This window comes from Lissotriton vulgaris, chromosome 12, assembly GCF_964263255.1.
Source record: "Lissotriton vulgaris chromosome 12, aLisVul1.2, whole genome shotgun sequence".
NCBI lineage: Eukaryota > Metazoa > Chordata > Amphibia > Caudata > Salamandridae > Lissotriton > Lissotriton vulgaris.
In genome coordinates this window covers 128,390,137-128,408,234 of record NC_141700.1, presented here as the reverse complement: position 1 = coordinate 128,408,234, position 18,098 = coordinate 128,390,137, and the positions used below count along the sequence as shown (strand labels likewise).

At 40.5% G+C, this 18,098-nt stretch overlaps 1 protein-coding gene across 2 annotated transcripts in view; it reads right to left on the bottom strand.

Annotated features, from left to right (window-relative positions):
- The window catches only part of DENND4B (DENN domain containing 4B), a 286,354-nt gene that overhangs the window by 177,635 nt on the left and 90,621 nt on the right, over window positions 1–18,098 (bottom strand). For both annotated transcript variants that reach the window (XM_086947548.1, XM_086947549.1), the window contains exon 2: window positions 2,317–2,630. In XM_086947548.1, coding sequence (XP_086803674.1) covers window positions 2,317–2,609 — 293 coding nt within the window. In that variant the 5' untranslated portion in view covers window positions 2,610–2,630. The remainder of the gene's footprint in view (window positions 1–2,316; window positions 2,631–18,098) is intronic.

Sequence of the window (18,098 nt, the reverse complement as noted above, 5' to 3'; positions counted from 1 at the left end):
CTGTGTGACCCATCACAAACCCAAGCTGCACCAAATACACACCGTGGAACATATTCATGATCATTTTCATAGTTCTCTCTCCCAACTGGAAATCACCCAGACTTTGGCTAGGCCTCTATGCTTTCTACACAATATTCATTACATAAAAACATGTATTTTTTGATGGAATGTGTAAGATGGGATAATAGGGATGACTGAGTTGTATGTAAACCTCTCACTGAACGATTAGGAACACTCAGGCAAGCAGAGCTCAACTCTCAGACCTCCAACAAGGGGATTCTAGTCAGGAGGCCACTGCAGCTTCCACCACCTATTTCCACGGCCAGCGTTGCCAATAACAGTACCTATACAACTACTAACCAGCACCCTGCTACAAGTGTGACAATTCAGACTATTCCATGCCCCCCAAAGCTACGGGAATAGCTTGGGCGGCAGGTATTAGTTATTTTAAATGCATATTGAATAAATAAATAATTAACGGTCTGCCCATCTCTAAATATTCCAAACAGCGCCACCACGTGGCAGCCATCATAAGTACCAGTGTCGACACTTAAGTGCAGGTGCCAAGTACTGGAAACCACCATCTCAAATTAAACATTGCTTCTACCCCAAAACACTGATAACAAGAGCTTAAAAATGCCAAATTCTTTGAACCCAGCCAGAGCGTCAAATCGAATTGGCTGCAGATTACTATGCAACAGACTTTGACAGAAATTCCTTAACAAATAAGCACGCTCATCTTTCAAGTGGCACAGCAAAAATAAAAGTCTCCAGAAGTAATAGCACCTTTTATCTCGGTCAGCCCCAAGTAATCTCTGAAGGGAAAGAACATTGATGAAAAATTGATTTTCTGCTCCATTATCTCAAAGCAATGTAATAAATGCAATTTAGATATTCACATTTTCCCTTGTGATCCTCAAAAATGGCTATTCTTTCATATACTGTTTTTCTGCGGTTGTTACAAAATGCAAAGGTTGCAATATATTCTCCCTCTTAAGAACCTGGATCTACTCCCTGTCAGAATCAGATTATAAAGCACTGCTATGATCCTCTTCCTGCACGCTCACCAAAACATCATTACCTCTCATCTCTATTAAACATCTTGGAGTCGAAGCGCCAAGATACTCCTTGGAGTGGTAGTGCGCTATATAAGAACCCAATCACAATCACAATCACAATCACAAAATATAATTTTAACCAATGACGCCCAGCCCTTTATTTTTTTAAGAAAACTTAGTGACCCATATGCTTTGTGATAGCCTCATTTCTTTAGTCTTCTTGGAAAAACAGGAGAGCTCGTTCAGACTGGGAGACTTGAGGGCTAATGAAATGTGATGTGATCAATAATTATACGCCACTTTATACAATATCTATTTATGAGGAGGTCCTCTTTGGGAGTCCTGCGGTCTGATGGAACTAGATTCAACCAAAACGTTCATTGGCACTGGGCACTTTATAATGGTCTTGATTATGATGTTTGGCTGATTGGCATTTTAATGTTTTTTTTCAGTTTTTATTTATGTTCTTGATTTTTATACAAACTGTGTTTACTGTTTATTCTGTGTACTTGATATGCTTTGGAGACATTGCGAAATAAAGAAGTTTTGACTGACTGGCCTATTCTTTCCAAAGTGTGCCACATGAGTCAACAGCGAATGCCACGACTGGCGCACCAATCACCATAAGTATCTGAACCAACGTGTCAGATGCGCCAGCATATACAGCCCAGCTCAGTATCTGAAGATCTTCAAAGCACGATCTACATAAGTCACATTTATGAGACTGGCTGCCCTTTTTGGGCTAAAAATGTTGAGCATTCTTGAGACTGTTGGCCTAAATATTCAACAAACTTCCAAACATATAAAACTTATTTTGCATCCCAAAATATGCTCACCTTGCTCATGGGAATTGCTGTGAACATCTAAACCCTAGGAAAAGCAACACAATCGCTACAGAGAGAAAGCAGTACAAGATCGGCTGCAATGTGATAATTTTCAATAAACGCACGTCAATGTGAAAACATTTTACATTCCTTTCATTTTGGATTCAACCTATAGTTGTAAAAAATGTCAATAGTCATGCCAGCACATTTTTATCATTTAGAAATTAAAGCTAAATTAATTATTCCTCATCACCCCATTAAATAATTATTCAATAGATCTGCTACCAGTTAATAAACAGAGACAACTAAATTTCTCAGCCGTGCAGTTTTTTACTGAAACGTTGATCTATAATAGGAAGTGAAAATGAACATGACTTGTTGGTTGGTGAAAAAAGTCTACTATTGAGACTGAACCTGGTCTTCTGGTTACCTACCCCAGCTCAAGGATCGGAGGCTTGTCTCGACCACGCTTGTAGCAGATGAACATCTGAGGGTTGTTTAGGATGCTGGAATTTAGGTCTGCTGGATATCCCGAGGGCGTGGCCTCAATGCAGGTGAAGCCCTGAGGCACTTCCTCAGCCAGTGAGCGTACAATGACTGCCACATCAGTGATGGGGTCAATAGGCCTAGCCAACCGAAGGCTCTCCTCTTCCAAGGGTTTTGAGGAGCTGGTCAAGCCGGCTACCACAAAGTAGTCCACAAGCTGTGGAGGGGTCTCGTCCGTCATGGCAGAGGTAGCTCACTACATCTAAAGAGGGGGATAGAAAGAGATCATTAGATTTCATACAACAAGACATCACATTTCATTGCTCAACCCTAAATAACTCCTGTACAGCTACATGAAGAACTCTGCAAACCATACTCCCAACTGGGTCAAGAAAATGTCTAGGAGAAAGCGCAAGGGCTTCCTGACTTTGGGGACCAATGGGTTTAAACTTCAATGACCTACAAGTTTCCAAACAGCAGAGATCATTCATTGCCAGAAGTGAAGAAAATATTCGCGAGCAAGGGAAAGATAACTGCTGAACAATTAAGTTATGAGACTATTATCTAGGTCATTCATTAAGTTCACCTAGAGAACAGTTTCCATTTTTGGCTAGGATCTTGCTACTCGGTTCATTATTCAGTTAGCAAGAGTTCAACCTTGGGCAGGAAGGTAGGGGAGTCAAAGTGGTTTCTGTGTATATCTCACCTAATTTGGGGCCAGACTATCCAGATTGTGTTCTCCCAAATGCCTCTTAAAATAGGTAATCACTTTTTATTCCACCCGAGACACTTAAATGGCATTTAGGTCACCAAAATCAGTGAACCATTGCTTTGTGTTCTGCTGTATGCATAAAAAAATTGGAGGTTAGGACACAAGAACCTAATGCTCACCACAGAAAGTATGTGAATGGCAAGGGGCTGTGGTGCTAAGTGACAGGTCATGCTGTGTCCATGCCTAGGCAATTTTAAATTCTGTCCGCTCTTTGTGTCGTGGTAGACAAGAATGGCCAATAATGGGTCACCTAGGGTTTCTCACACTCCTAGAGATTTCGTATAGTTCTGTACTAATTCCCCTTTATACTCTGTGTAAGTTGGATCACCTTGCTCTGTTCAGGCTTCCAGAGAGCCACAAGGGCTCTTGCAAAGCTGCAGTTAGTTCTGGAATGCACAAAGGGGACCGGGATTCCTTAACAGACTGCTTGTCCACACACTTTCTCCTATGAAGAACAGACAGTCTTTTCTAAAACAGATTACTGCAATGCCCTTCTTCTGAATGCCCAGGAAAAAGTCCTTAACAGATTGCAGCTGGTCCAAAATTGCCTCAGCCAGAATCTTACTGGGCATTCCCAAGTTCACTTTCATCTCCCCTTACATTCGACAGCTGCATTGGCTCCCAATCAGGAGCCGGACAAAATTTAAGGCACTGTGCATTGCATACAAAGCCATCAACAACTCAGGCCCACAGTTTCTTAAAAATGCCCTCTGCCCGCTTGAACATTCAAGAACACTACGCTCATCTTCAGCTCATCTGCTGAAAGTCCCAAGTACAAAAAGGCCCACTTGGGGTGACAGATGTTTCACCATTTCCACAGCCAAACTTTGGAACACATTACCCCTCCACATCAAAACCGCCCCCACTCTCATCAGTTTCAGAAAAAAATTAAAAACCTGGTTTTTCTCTGTATAATTTTCCGCCACAGCGATGGTTCTGTATTCTGAGCGCCGAGACACCCCCGGGTAGTTGCGCGCTATAAAAATCGCATAAACATAAACATCTGTTTGCCCATCCCCTAGGAGTAACATGTCAGCTTGCTTGGTCTATAGGAGCAACTCAGATGCATGTTCCACCGCTATTTGAAAACACTAACCACACGTTCTGCAGCTAGTTGTAAGGAAAAAGATATGTAACCTCTATAACATTGGTTCTGGCAGATAGAATCCTTCTGCTGCAGGATCCTTGAAATATCCCAACCATAGCGATGGACAGCTGGAACTTTTTAAAACGCTGCTGCAGCTCCGGACTTATATAATGATTCCTCTGTAGACTGTTTATGCTTGAGGTACCAGAGCTGTAGGGAAGGCAATGCCAATTTCATTAAAACACTGGCACCATGCAGGGTCGCGTTACCTATTTCCCAAATCTCACACAGGCATTGCTTGACGGGAACTGGACATGGCAATACTAGAGTATGTAAATGGCACACTCTGGAAAAACCACTTCTGTTTGGTGAATTTTTCAAGCCAAAATCCATGAGAAGTTCTGTGCAGGAGGTGAGCGGGTGATACAGAATCTGCAAATGGAACATATTTAAACCAACCTCACCTTATCTTAAGTACACCTTCACTTTCCAGTTGATTGATATTAATCTCCCTGCAGATGTTGTATTTATGAAAGAAAGCTCAGCAATACTCAAACAGATTGAAATGGGAGATGTCGGAGTCTTGGCAGACGCAGATAAGAAAAGAATTAACAGGACCACGGAGGATGTGCTACTAGACATCAATCTTGGAAATAAAGCTTCAGCCATAGCATAGCAATCAGAGCAAAGATGTTTTGCTAAAGTAGAAAGAGTAGACCAGGTGTCCACCTTCCAGCTCTCCGCCAAAGGTATCCCACCTTAGAAGGCTGCAGTGGTCGCTCTGTGCCTCGTGAAGTATGCAACTATTCCTACAGGCAGAGTAGTGGTGGCTGAATCATAGTACTCCCTAAAGCATGGCACTAGCCATCTGATTCATTATAGCTAGTTCTCTGTAGCACCTCCACAGGACACAAAACCTGTCTGTTTATCCTCTATTCGCCAGGCCTGGTAATCTAGCAGCAGAGAGCCCATTTAGGATGTAGCCTAAGCAGCCATACCTTAATTTTTCATGATGGTGGAAAGAACAGGTGATGGACATAATGCTGAATGAATCAAAGAATCACCCCAGTCACAGATCTGGGTTAAATCCATTGTTTCTTTGCATGTCACACCATTCTAGTTTAGACCAAGTCATTATGCAGATCAGTCTTGACCCTGCTCCCCATTGGAACGGTCCAGAAAAAAAGCTGGCACCGGAACAGACTGCCTGAGATGGAACTCTGTCACCCCCTTGGAAGGAAGGGCAGATCAACTCTCTATCAAGTATCTAATCCACCAACAACTCACTCACTCACTTGACTGAAGGTAATCCAGAAAACAAAATTTGGAGGCAAAGTATTTCACTACGCAACTGTATACAAGTTTAAAAGCTGGACCCATTATCTGAGCAACCACAAAACGTTGATCTCACAGAGCAGTAAAGCGAGATGCAGGATAAACCTGCTTCCTATGCTCTTTCAGTTTCCATCCAACCACTGCCTCTTCCTCCTTTACCAGGTACCTGTTGTAACTTTATCAGAGCCCGATGACCACAGGGCACTTCTACAAAGAAATAGCGGTCCAAATGTAGCCTTGTTTAGGGCAAAAAGAGAGTCTTCTCATGTAAATTATTAACATTTTCTGTCATCAGCACAAACTGGCAGCACCAAATGTTTTTAGCATTCTTGGCATGTGAATACTTCATAAGGCTTCTCGTTCAGCTGACTGGGCACATTGACCACTTTTTATTTTTCCCTTTTTACTTCTTTTTTGGGACTGAACCAACATCTAAGCATAACAGCTTACCAAGTACTGTCCTCTAAAAAGAAGACGCTGTTTTTTCACAGCTTAGGTCTGAATGCCTGGCTCTGAAGTTTCACACTGCAGCAGTTATAGCTTTGAGTACTTCACCTATCAAATATTCAAATACACCAACGAAGATTCAAACACGCCAACGCCGCATTCTTTGATGTCCCTGCAAAACCTATCTTGACCAACTGTAAATTCTTATTTCTGATCTTTTCTTAGCAGGTGATAGCAAGTGCGCATGATAGAGTGAGTTGCAGAGCAAAAGAAAGTCAGTTATGATGACAGAGAACAAGCGTGATCGCGAGTACAAGAGCGTTGGAGCGAGAAGGAGTTTGCCAGTGAAGGTCTAAATGGAAGTGAGAGAGTAGGAGAATGTGAGAGAGGGAGACGGAAAAATACTAAGTAACAGACACTGTGATACAGTGTGAGACCGAAAATGAAAGTGTGGAGTGAGAGAGACATTTACCTAAAAGGGGCCATGGAAGGAGGGAAAGAAGATGGGAGGATGAGAAAAGAGGGGAGACCGAATCTGAGAGAGAGAGTGCGAGCCGCTGAGGGACAAATAGAGTGGGGACAGATTTTCTGTGGTCAGTAAGTGATCAAGAAGTATTCAGCGACTGGACTTTTTAATGTAGCATATTATAAACATTATACGACCAGAGCAAACTCTGTAAGACCTACGATAGTTTTGAAGAGTAGGCACTCAGTCGTACTTTAGCCTGCAGAACAGGCTTTTTGGCACAGTAGCTTAAGGTTCAGTGCGGTAACTGATTAAGCAAGCCTTTGCAATGCAATAGGTCTCGCATTTACGAGAGTTTGAGAGATGGCATTGTAAATGACAAAATCTTAAACTCTCGCAAATGTAAGATCTATTGCATTGCAAATACTTTTTGTGTAAAATCACCCATGTCGCACAAGCGGAGTCTAAAGAAAGGTCTGCAGCTGCCACAAAAGTAAAAGCGCGGTATGGGGCGTTTTTACAAAAAAAATGTTTTGTTTGTCAAGTTGACAAACAAATGTTTTTTTTGTTAAAGCGCCCCATGCCAAGGTTTTACTTTATTAGCTGTCGAGGACCATTCTTTAGACGCGGCTCACCTGAATAAAAGGATGTGGCCTCTATTCATGGGAAATTGCAGCATGGGGCGCTTCTAAACAAAACAAAGGAACAAAAACATGTGGCTGCGTTTGGCACCGCAAATAAAACAAAGGCGTGGCCGCCACTATGGCGTGCCATACTATTAATAATAAACAGTTAGGAGAGAGCACGTCTTGCCTGCAACAGCAGGCAAGTGAAAACCATTGAAAGAAATAGTGCTCGGATGCTGTAATTAAATGCTACTGAGTAACAACACAAGAGGGCCAGTACTTATGGGAGGTTACAAGATGAGACAAGGCAGTACTAAGGAGGGACTACTAAGCCTATAAACCAAAGAAAAGCCACAGTTTATAAAGGACAATGACACAATCCAATTAAAATTATAGGCGAAGAGTGGGTGGAGCTTCAAGTTCATACCTGAATACAGCATGCCTCGCAGAGCAGCGCATGTGCTGCCCAGGCTCGACCTAAAAAAAGCACTTTGGGCACAGAAACTGAAATTGACAAAGCAATAGCACAGGAATTACTCATTCTGTGGCTTGTAATTCTGATGAACACATTGACCTTGCACAGGAGTTCTAATTCTCTGGGACTGTTCAATTGATAGACATTACATTTCCTCTTGCATAAAATATGGTGGATTCTATTTCTGTCACAGGTCCAAGGTTGTATGTAAAAAAAACGAAATAAAATCAACCTGCAATAATATTGTATCCATGCTATTAAACAGGTCTGAATCGTGTCAACAGCATCTACGTGTCTCAAATCTAGAGCCCAAACATGGATGCTCTTGGAGATTGAACATCTTTGTTCCCTGAACATGTTCAATGAGCCCACTGCCCTGCACGTGTTTACGAAGTTTACTGCAGGGATATACTCCGTCAACAGCAATACCCATCTGCCTTGCATTCGGATAGAAAAAAAAAAGATAACTGACCCAACTTCATGTGCTCTGAGTACCAACAAGTTGCTCTGATAGCGGCTAGGTCTTTCAAATAAACAATAAAGTTGGATTTCATCGATTTCAGCTTGAATTTGAATCGCTCCATCCCCGGGGACAGTATAGCTGCTACATCTTCAGCTGGCTTGAGTCAAAGCGCCAAGATGCTCCTTGGAGCGACAGTGCGCTATATAAATATTGCATCACATCACATCACAATTTTACAGTACAAACGGCAAAACCCTGACCATTCAATTGACCATCCAGCAGCCACCATCCTAGATCTTTTTCAACATTATCCATTTTTCCCCTCTCAGTTTATTTCAAGAAAAATGTCTTAGAAACAAAATCAATAAATATATTCCTGTTCATTAAAAGGTCATCTTTAAGTCACCATTCTGCTACCACAAACGTGTTCGGTAGGGGTATAGAAATAGTCGTTCTGTGAAGGATTCCCTCTTAATGTCCATTTCTGCTCTGGTTAATTGAATCTTCTTGTTGGTGAATTTTATTTTGAAAGTTCTAGGAAAAGCTAAGCTTGTGTAGCAGTGCAATAATCGTCTGTGCTACATTAATCTCCTTTCCGCAAAGACACCTTTAAGGAGTCCGTTAGTTACCCAAGTAAGGAACGATGTGTACTTGCAGTTAACTGCAGTCAAGTACCTTCCATGGCATACAGTTTTAGTAACAAGCAAGGTTCAGACATAGGGCCAATGGCAGAACTTTTAGTTGGAATGGCGTTCACCTTGAAATACAGATATTTTCTATGAACCAGAAAAACTGAAATACAAAATGTCCCTGATGCAGATCAGATGCAACCAGAACTTGTATCACAATGTCCGACTGAAATTTCTCTTTTCATATGTACTTTCGAGAGCCCATGGATCTAGAGTGGGCCTTGATGTCATCACTTCTCTTTTTGGAAGATGAAGGTTCCTTGAGTAAAACCCCTTATTGCATTCTTTATGTGACACTTTATGTTTCGAACGCATTTGTGAAGTCTCTAAAAGCTGGCCTCTGTGTGTTTTTCTAAATAGAAGACTAGTCAGGTTAGTTCTGGCCACTGCAAAAAGCTGATCAATCTTCTTCCCTGAGCACGACAGGCTGTGAGGCAAGTATCAAGGCACGTTTCTATGATATACAGACATTGCTGCAGGTACAGCCTGAGCGTCTGTTCTTTATTTAGTATGTTCTCTGACCTTGGTAGAATTCGTCAGTTAGAGCTGCTTTCTAAAAGATTGATCCCTAGGGGATTGCACGGTTGAAAGCTCCAATCTATATCACAGTGCACAATGAAAGAGTTTGAGCCTCAGAAAGCCAGGCTCATCTTTTAGTGTGTCTGGTCCTCAGCTCCCTCCAAAAGCTGCCACAAGTAATACTTACATCTTGCCACTTAGCTGGCAGTAATAACGCCTTCTCAAAGACAGAGAACAAAATGCAAAGACACTTTTGTAATTGATTCCATTATTTGGTGACACACTTGAGAAGACATTAACCTTTTCCTAGAGGTGGCTACAGGTATCACTAGAGAACCCGTTTTATTTTGAAGTAAAACATATCACCTATCATTAGCGTTTTCTTACATGCACAGTCCTTGAAATTGCAGGAGCAGAGGATGGTTTCTGCCACATCATCCATCAAAGTCCTGAAAGCCTCCGCAAAGAGGAAGAAAAGGAGTCTCAATCCAAGATCCCCTATGTAATATATCGGTAACATTATCATGTACATAAGGTTCATTTGTCAAGGTGGTCTATCACTAAAATGGAAAAATCCCAGTGTAAAATTCAAATTGAAATATTATACTCAATGGCTGGTTCCACCTCATTCACCACACATTCGTGAGAAGCGCCTGGACCTCCTGCTTCCCCTATGTTTTTGAGTATCACATTCACTCCACTACCATCTTTGTACTGTCCCCCATGCTCAGTGTAGAAGGGGTTTGACTCGGCACATGCACATCACACTTGCAATATCACATTGATCTTTTGAACGAGAAGCGTCCTCCCTTATAGCAGGTACAACAACCTTGGAAACACAATTTGGCATAGGTGTAAGAGGGAAAGATGGACATTGGTGTAAGTCTAGATGGCTCCACTTAGTGGTTTTCAGGCACCATTAAGTCCACAGGATAACTGCACCTCAACTTCTCACTCTGAAGCTGGCTCTCTAGCAGTTCTGGTCAGGGGACCTAAGAAGCACCCACAATATCTCAGTTCCTGAATTGTGCTATGGAACAGACACATTTGGTGTTACAGAGAGCGACTGCTTTCTCATTCGAGCTCTCCTTTATTGAACGACTCAAAAAATGGGCAACTGTGGGTGTCACAAACATCGGATTCAGCACATTGGCCACCTCCGATGCATCTGGTGCAGGCCTGAAACATGCTTCCAAAGCAATTCATAATATGATTCCAGTGCAGGATCTAGCTTTTCAAACCAGTGAGTGGAAAAATCTTTTTTTCCAAAGTAATGGCGATGCCAGGAAGACTAGGTTACTTGTTTGGTGCCGGTCACTTCAGAGGACTACTGAGCCCATTACTCACTTTCAGGAAATCCGTAAACAAACATGCCCTATAAGCCATTACTTTCCTCCCTCAAGAACATCAGGCCTTCACGGTCATGCATAAGGAGGCACCTAATTTCCAGCTGCCATGATTGACACCTACGCATTATATGCACAGGCCATCAATACTTAGGACAACTTTGAAACCCCAAATGCCATTCTTTTACTCATGATGACGAAGCTTCAAAAAGAGAGGACAACATCGGCGATATCCGGGTCACGATATATAAAAAAAATATACACACGAGGCCTGAGCTACCTCGATCTTTGTGAATAACACCCTCACACAAACAAAAAAGTAAGTTTAAATACAAGTAAAGATAGGGATAAATACTGTATGTTTGTAACTCGAGTTTAATTTTAAAAAATCATCAATAACGACAAGTGTTTACTTCCGGGTAACGTACGCGGGAATCAGCATAAAAACTAGCACTAAATCCGGGTCTACACTTTCCCGGATGACCTGAACACGGAGGAGCAGGGAGGCTGAATCCACTGATTGAGGTATGGGATAGACAGCCCGAATCGAGCTTTTTTCCACCGGAGAAGAGTGCTAGCTATATCTGCTGCACTAAATTTGAGATATCTCGCTCTGCTCGCTATATCTTCAATCATTCATACTTAATAAAATGTCTGTCCGTCTGGGCTCGTGGTAAACCTGTCCTGCAGTTACTTAATAATAATGTTTGTAAACTAGATAATGTCCCACAGTGACCTTTTAATTATGTTTTTGAGCCAAATATGTCTCGCCCACACTGAATATATGGTAAATGGTGGAAATGATTTTGTAGGACCTTAGATCCCCCGATCTCGAAAATACACGCAAAGAGACTTATATGTAAGATTAATGTCTCTGGGCACAGACTTAAGCGGGTCTTATAAATGAACTCCATAGAGCTTTGAAATTATTAGTGAAGAGCCAATAAGGTAATTAGACTTATGGTACATATTATTTGCCTCAACAGACTTTATAAAGAAAGGAAGTGAATCAAGCCGTCCTGCATCGGATAAGCCATATTTTTATCACAAAGTGCCGAGCAAAAACGAGCATTTAACTCGGTGAGTAAGCTGGTAGAAATACGCAATACAGCTTTAAAATAACGGTAAAATTAGCCAAACTAGGGATAAGACCTCTATATAATGTGTCCTGTTTTATACCTAGTGATTCCGAATTGAAGAAGGGATCTGAGACCTTTATTGAAAACTATTGAAAAGGTTGAAATAGTAAATTACGGTGGCTCCTCTGTGCTGAATCAAAAGCACAGATGTTTTAAAGCAGGTAGCAATAATAGAAAATCTATAACACAAACCTAAGCCTCTCTCGCATAGGAAGATAGGTAATTGCGAATATTCTGTTCTTCTCCTTATATAAAAGGTTTCACATTACCAGAAGAAACAGATCGATACAAAATCTCCTGTCGATCTAGAAGTCGTTTAATTGATAAAAACTTCTTTGAAAGGTATTTGTTCATAACATCCGGGCAACTTAGAAGACACTAATAATCACTTAGTTGACCCCCCCCTTTTTTCTTATTTAAAATAAGAGTGTGTATGGGAGGGATCATAAGGTTTCCCTTACATAGTAAGAGGGTATAGAGGTGACTGGGCAGTAAGAAAACAAGAGTCCAAGCTATGTATGTACTACGGTATATAGATTCTGTAAAAAACAAGACACCTAAAATATTGTTTTTTTTTAAATTTTAGATAACAAGTCTATTGTCAAATGTCCTGATGAAGGTGTGACTATTGTAAACAGACACCGAAACGCCGCGTCGACTCTTCCTTTTGACTTTTTTAACAATTTACATTTTTTTATGATGATAATCGTATGAATGTTTTTAATTAGATTGTAACCCTTATAGGGAGGTACCATAATAAATTGTACTAATTGTTTTTTACATTGCTGGTGGATTTGTTTATTGATTAATGTTTTGGTTTACAGTATGATGAGTGTTATATATGCCTTTGCAACTACACTTTAATTGTAATTAGGGACTCCGCTCAGACCATAACCTCCCCACACATCTCTCTATAGTCAGTATCTCTGACCTCACTCACAAATACAAACCACAGGGTCCGATTCCTTGTACAGTTCACTCCCCTCCCTGTGTATAATACCGGGGGAACCTTCCAATATATTTGTTGTGAAGCTTAAAAAATAACCACTCAGAACTAGGAAAAGCAATTAAAACTGAACATACTTTTTAGATCAGAGTCATGCGAACAATTGTGACATCTTGGACATAAGTGTCACTCAGTAGCGCATTCATAGTTTGATAAAAAGATTTCCTGAGTTGAGTCTGCACTTATTCCAAGACAAGATACACACCTGCCCTATTGAATGAACATATGCCGACTTGCTCCAGTCCTAGAAAACACACATGGCTGCTTACTCTGCCCCTCCTAGGATTACATGTTTAGGTGATATTACCGTAAGCAGTACAATTGATGGCAGGCTCCTTCATAGAAGAATTATATGCACATCATTGTATGTAAGGACATAACCCACCTGTACAACACTATTTACACATCTCCCCAATTTACAGGTCGCTGGCAGATGCCTTACTCATCTGCCTTCTGTCGAAAATATACCAGCGCAAACACCTATAAGAGGGTCACATCTGAATGCTCACCTGACCTTCCACAACAGAAGTACAAGTTTTCACAGTAAGGCCAACCTTAGAAAAAGGCAAATCCCCTTGCTCCATATGTATTAATCAAGTCTCACTCCAGCCAAAGATAGAATACGTCTATTAGCTCTTATACCAGCAAATGTCCCTGAATTCCAGTTAGTCGGAAGTCTTTTTGTGCACTATAGACTGCTTTGAAAGGGGGGGCGGGCGGGGGGCTTGCATGCCTGCAAGATGGCTGCGTAACTGCTAAGCTTCGTGCTGACGGGTCGGACAACCACTCGCTTTTAATGGAGAGCACCGTTCTTTTTTCCTGAAAACGCAGGAACTGCTGTCTCGAGGATGATGGTGAACGTTTCAGTTCTCTACCGTCTGTTTTCAGCTGTTTTTTTCAGATGTTTGCAGCGTCGCAACGTTTCTCCTCATGGCGACTGCCATTTTGTGCTTCTTGTATTGCACGGCATGGAAATTTTTTAAGTTGTGCTGGTGCATCCTAAGGAAGGACTTGGAATGACCTGGCTGGCATCATAACTGAGGCCAGTGAATACCCTGTCTTCCTGGAAAGTGTTTAATCTTCTTCGCTGGTGGAATCCTTGGAGATATAATTTTTCACTCCTGCAAATGGCTGCCATTTTATGTCTTTAATGCTATATTGCACATTACTAAGAAGCTTTATTCAGAGAATACCAGATTTTTAATTCCTGGGTCGGCTAGATAATTTACAGTTTTACTAGTTTCAGATTATTTGTGTTGCCTGCTGCATCATATATCTGTTGAGCGACTATTTTATTACTACCATGCAAAGAATCCTGAATCTTTTGACCTTCCTTTTATGGATACTATGTACTGCATTATCTTTTCTCATACAATATTCTATTATTCCCTTATGTTATCTGAGTGACTTCATGAGAGGAACTTCTTTTTCAAGGAATATTATTTTATTGTGTGCGCTACTGCTATGTTTTTAACATACATATCCTCTCTTACGTCATAATATACTCATATGAGGTGACACCTACTAAAAATTCACTAATTGGATTGCTCAGTCTGAAATAATCATGCTCTATATATAGTGCTATAGGTTATTTAATATTGTATTACGGTTTGCAGTATACTTTTCATTCATAAGTATCTGCCTCCGTAATAACATTCTTAGTGGAACACTTGTACCCAAGTATTGCTTGGCCACCCTTTTTTTTGGGAGAGTACATCACTGAAAACTTCTGCATATCACTTCCAATGCCTTCTCACAAGATCGCTGCCACTTTTTATCTTCAAGAAACAAGCCTACTTTATTCATGGCAGAAGCACAAGTTAGCATGGCAGACCATGCACCCGTGGTAATTCTTAAAACTCAACTCTCTGCCACGTCTTTGCCTTCTCCTTAAAATAAACGTCCAAAGAACGATTCTCCTTCTCCAGTTTCATTTTCTCCCTTGTCTATGGAATTAATTTTAGAAGAAACACAAGTGTTGATATCCTCTATGGAGGAGTCTAAGAAGACACTCCACAACCTTGAGGATAAATGGTCATTTATGGACAAGTGTGGCTCTAACCAGGAACAAAAAGGTCAGCGATATCAAAGAGACTGCTTCCACATGATGCAATTGGAATCAATCTACTTAAAAAGGCATACTGAGGATCTAGAGATTAGAAACCATAGGAATAAACTCTGAATTTCTGGTATAGCAGAAAACGCGGAGGGTAACGACCCTCTACAATTTTTCAAAGCATTCATTCCAAAAGTTCTGGATATTCCTTCTTCTACGTCGCTCGCTCAACATTCAGTGTGCTCATAGACTGGGTCCTAGATCTACCTCTAAGCCAAAAGATGTTATTTCAACTTGTTTCTAAAACAAACAGTCCTCTTAAAAGTTGTCAACGCTGCAAAAATGAAAAAGCACATAGCATGGTCCACACAAACTTTATTTCTCTCAAGATCTTGCAACGGTTACAGCAGACAGACGTAAACAATTTCTAGGTCTTTGCCCACAGCTCAGAGCTATTAACGCTCAATATGGCCTGAATCACCCTTGCTATTTCAAAGAAACCTATAAAGGTAGCAAAACGACATACAATGATCCTGCAAAATTTCAATCTTTCCTTCATCAATGTAGAGAAGATCAATGGAATAGTTAAATGGTTGTCTGTTTTTCTATACTTCTACAGATTGTTTATTCTTATATTGCTATTTATATTTTCTCTGAATAACATGTTCTTTCCTTTTAAACATCTGTCCATACCATGACGTAATTTCCAGATGTTATGAGCGTTCGAAGTTCCCCCATGTTCACCTTTTCTTTCATGGTTTTCCCCACACCCTATGCTCACTTGGATATTCTTCTCCTTGGTAGGTCTAACAGTTGTCAGTTTTATGACTTGTACTGTCTTTTTCTTCTTGTTTGCTATCTGTTTCCCGGTTTCCAAAGCAAGCGCCTTGAGACCTTTCGGTGAAAGGCGCTATACAAGAGCGTATGATTTACGATTTATCTTGCCTTCTTTCTTTTACACTGCATCTCCTTTTTCTTTCTACAGTTTGTATTTTCCAGAATCACCTTCTTTCTTTCTAAGTTATGTACTTCATATGCTAATCCACTGTTTGCTCCTTGTAAGCACTGTTTTATCCTACCAGGCCCATATTGTCATCATTCAGAGTAACTTCCTGGAATCTTTAGGGTTTAAATAACCCAATTAAAAGACAAAGAGTTCTTTCCCATTTATTTAAGCTACAAACGGTTGTTGCACTCCTCCAAGAAACACGTTTAACTGAAACAGAAGTGTTAAGGTTAAAAATAAAATGGGCAGGTCATGTATTCCCTTCTCCTGCGGTACAGAAGAAAATGGTGCTATAATTAATGTTCACAAGAAACTCAGTGTTACTACCATTTCCCAATCCTTGGACACAGAGGGTAGATGGAATGCAGTTGATCTAATTATTGACAAAATTTCCTCTCTACATTTTAGTGTGTATGGTCCCTCAGTAGTAAACAACTCCTTTTGGTTTGATCTTAATGAACAACTCTGGAATATTACTGCTGAAAAGTTTATCATGGGAGAGGATTGCAATCAAATTGTTGATCCAATTTTAGATAGGCATTCCACAGTTAAATTAATTCTTTCCAAAATGAACAACGTTTTTTGTTCAGCCATAAGGCAAAGAGGTTTGATTGACTCATAGAGAATCGCTAATCCAACTACAAGAGAATACAACACCTTCTACCCAGTACATGGCACTGAATCAAGAATTAATTACATTTGTACACCCAAATCACTAGCTCAAAACATAAATGCTGAGATTGGTTCTATTTTGATTTCCGATCACACTCCCACTACTGCCTACTTTGCTTTATTACCAATTCGTCATCACCCAAAACGATGGAGATTCAATCATTTCCTTCTTTTGGCCACTATTTTTAACATGCAATATACCAACTCTATCAGTGACTTTTTCACCCTCAATGATTCTCAGGCTATTCCAATGCATACATTATGGGACTCCTTCAAAGCTTCAGCAAGAGTATTTATTATTCACTATGTTCAAGGTCAAAGGAAAAAGCTGAAAATGCCTCTAAATCCCTATTGACAAAGATCAAAAAGCTGGAACACACATTCTACCATTCCAGATCTTCTGAATTGCTTCAAAACGTTAAAAAGCGAAATTTCAATTTAATAAGTTATCCACTGAGCAGGCTTCTCTATTAGTACTCCGACAAGATGCTAGATATTATGGAGGTCAAAATAAGATGGGTAAACTTTTAGCTAATTATTTAAAAGCCCAAAAACAAGAATGTAAAAAGATTGACTCCATTAGGAACTTACATAGCCAAAATGCTTATTAAAGATGAAGAAATACTGAAAGAATTCTCTACCTTCTATAAATCTTTATATACCCCGGACAATTCCACCTTCAATACTCATATCTCTATGTACCGAAACTCCATTCCTAAACCTACCTTTCACGACCTGGGACTTCTGCTCCTTGGAATCTGATATTACCCTGAGATCTTCACAGCAGTCTCAAAACTGAAGCCCAATACATCTCCAGGACCAGATGGGTTCACGTCTGAATTTTATTCTCAATTCTCTACACTTTTAATTCCATGGCTGATCAAACTTAAGCATTCTTTTGCTCACTCTTTAGCTGCCTCTGAAACTTTTCAAGAAGGTCTTATTTTTTATAATTCCCAAAGAAGGTAAGGACCCCGAACATTGTAAAAACGACCGTCCCATAGTTCTAGTAAATGTGGATTACAAACTTTTTGCACAAATTTTAGTGCTGAGATTGGATCCCTTACTCCCCCATATGATTAGCCCAGAACAAGTTGGCTTTATAAAATGGCATTTTTTCAGATTCCTTTTTAATGTTCTTGGAAAAGCTTCCAAACTTTCTCATGAATTAGCTTAGGCTGTCTTGGACGCGGCTCCCGCTTGAAGCAAGAATTCATCTAAAAATAGCTTGCATGACTTATAAGGCATTGCACCACAAGGCACCTATTTACCTCGCACAGAAATTTTCAATCTCTGGTGGTTCAAGGTCCTCTAGGGGTGCAGATAACCTACTACTTAAACCTCAAAGATTCAATAAAAAGAAAACATATAAACAAACCTTCTCTGGTAAGGCGTCTAGGATTTGGAATACTCTTCCCTCAGAAACCAGACTGAATTCCTCTACTGTATCTTTCAAAAAGGAAGTAAAAGCGATTCTCATGGCAAAATTTACTAGACTACTCTACTCTGCCCTGGTCCTTTTTTCCAATCGAGACGCTCCTGTTATGTTCTTTGACGACTTTTCTGTGTTTTTTGTTCTGTGATCCCATGCTTCTGTACTTTACGACTTTTCCTGTATATTCGTAT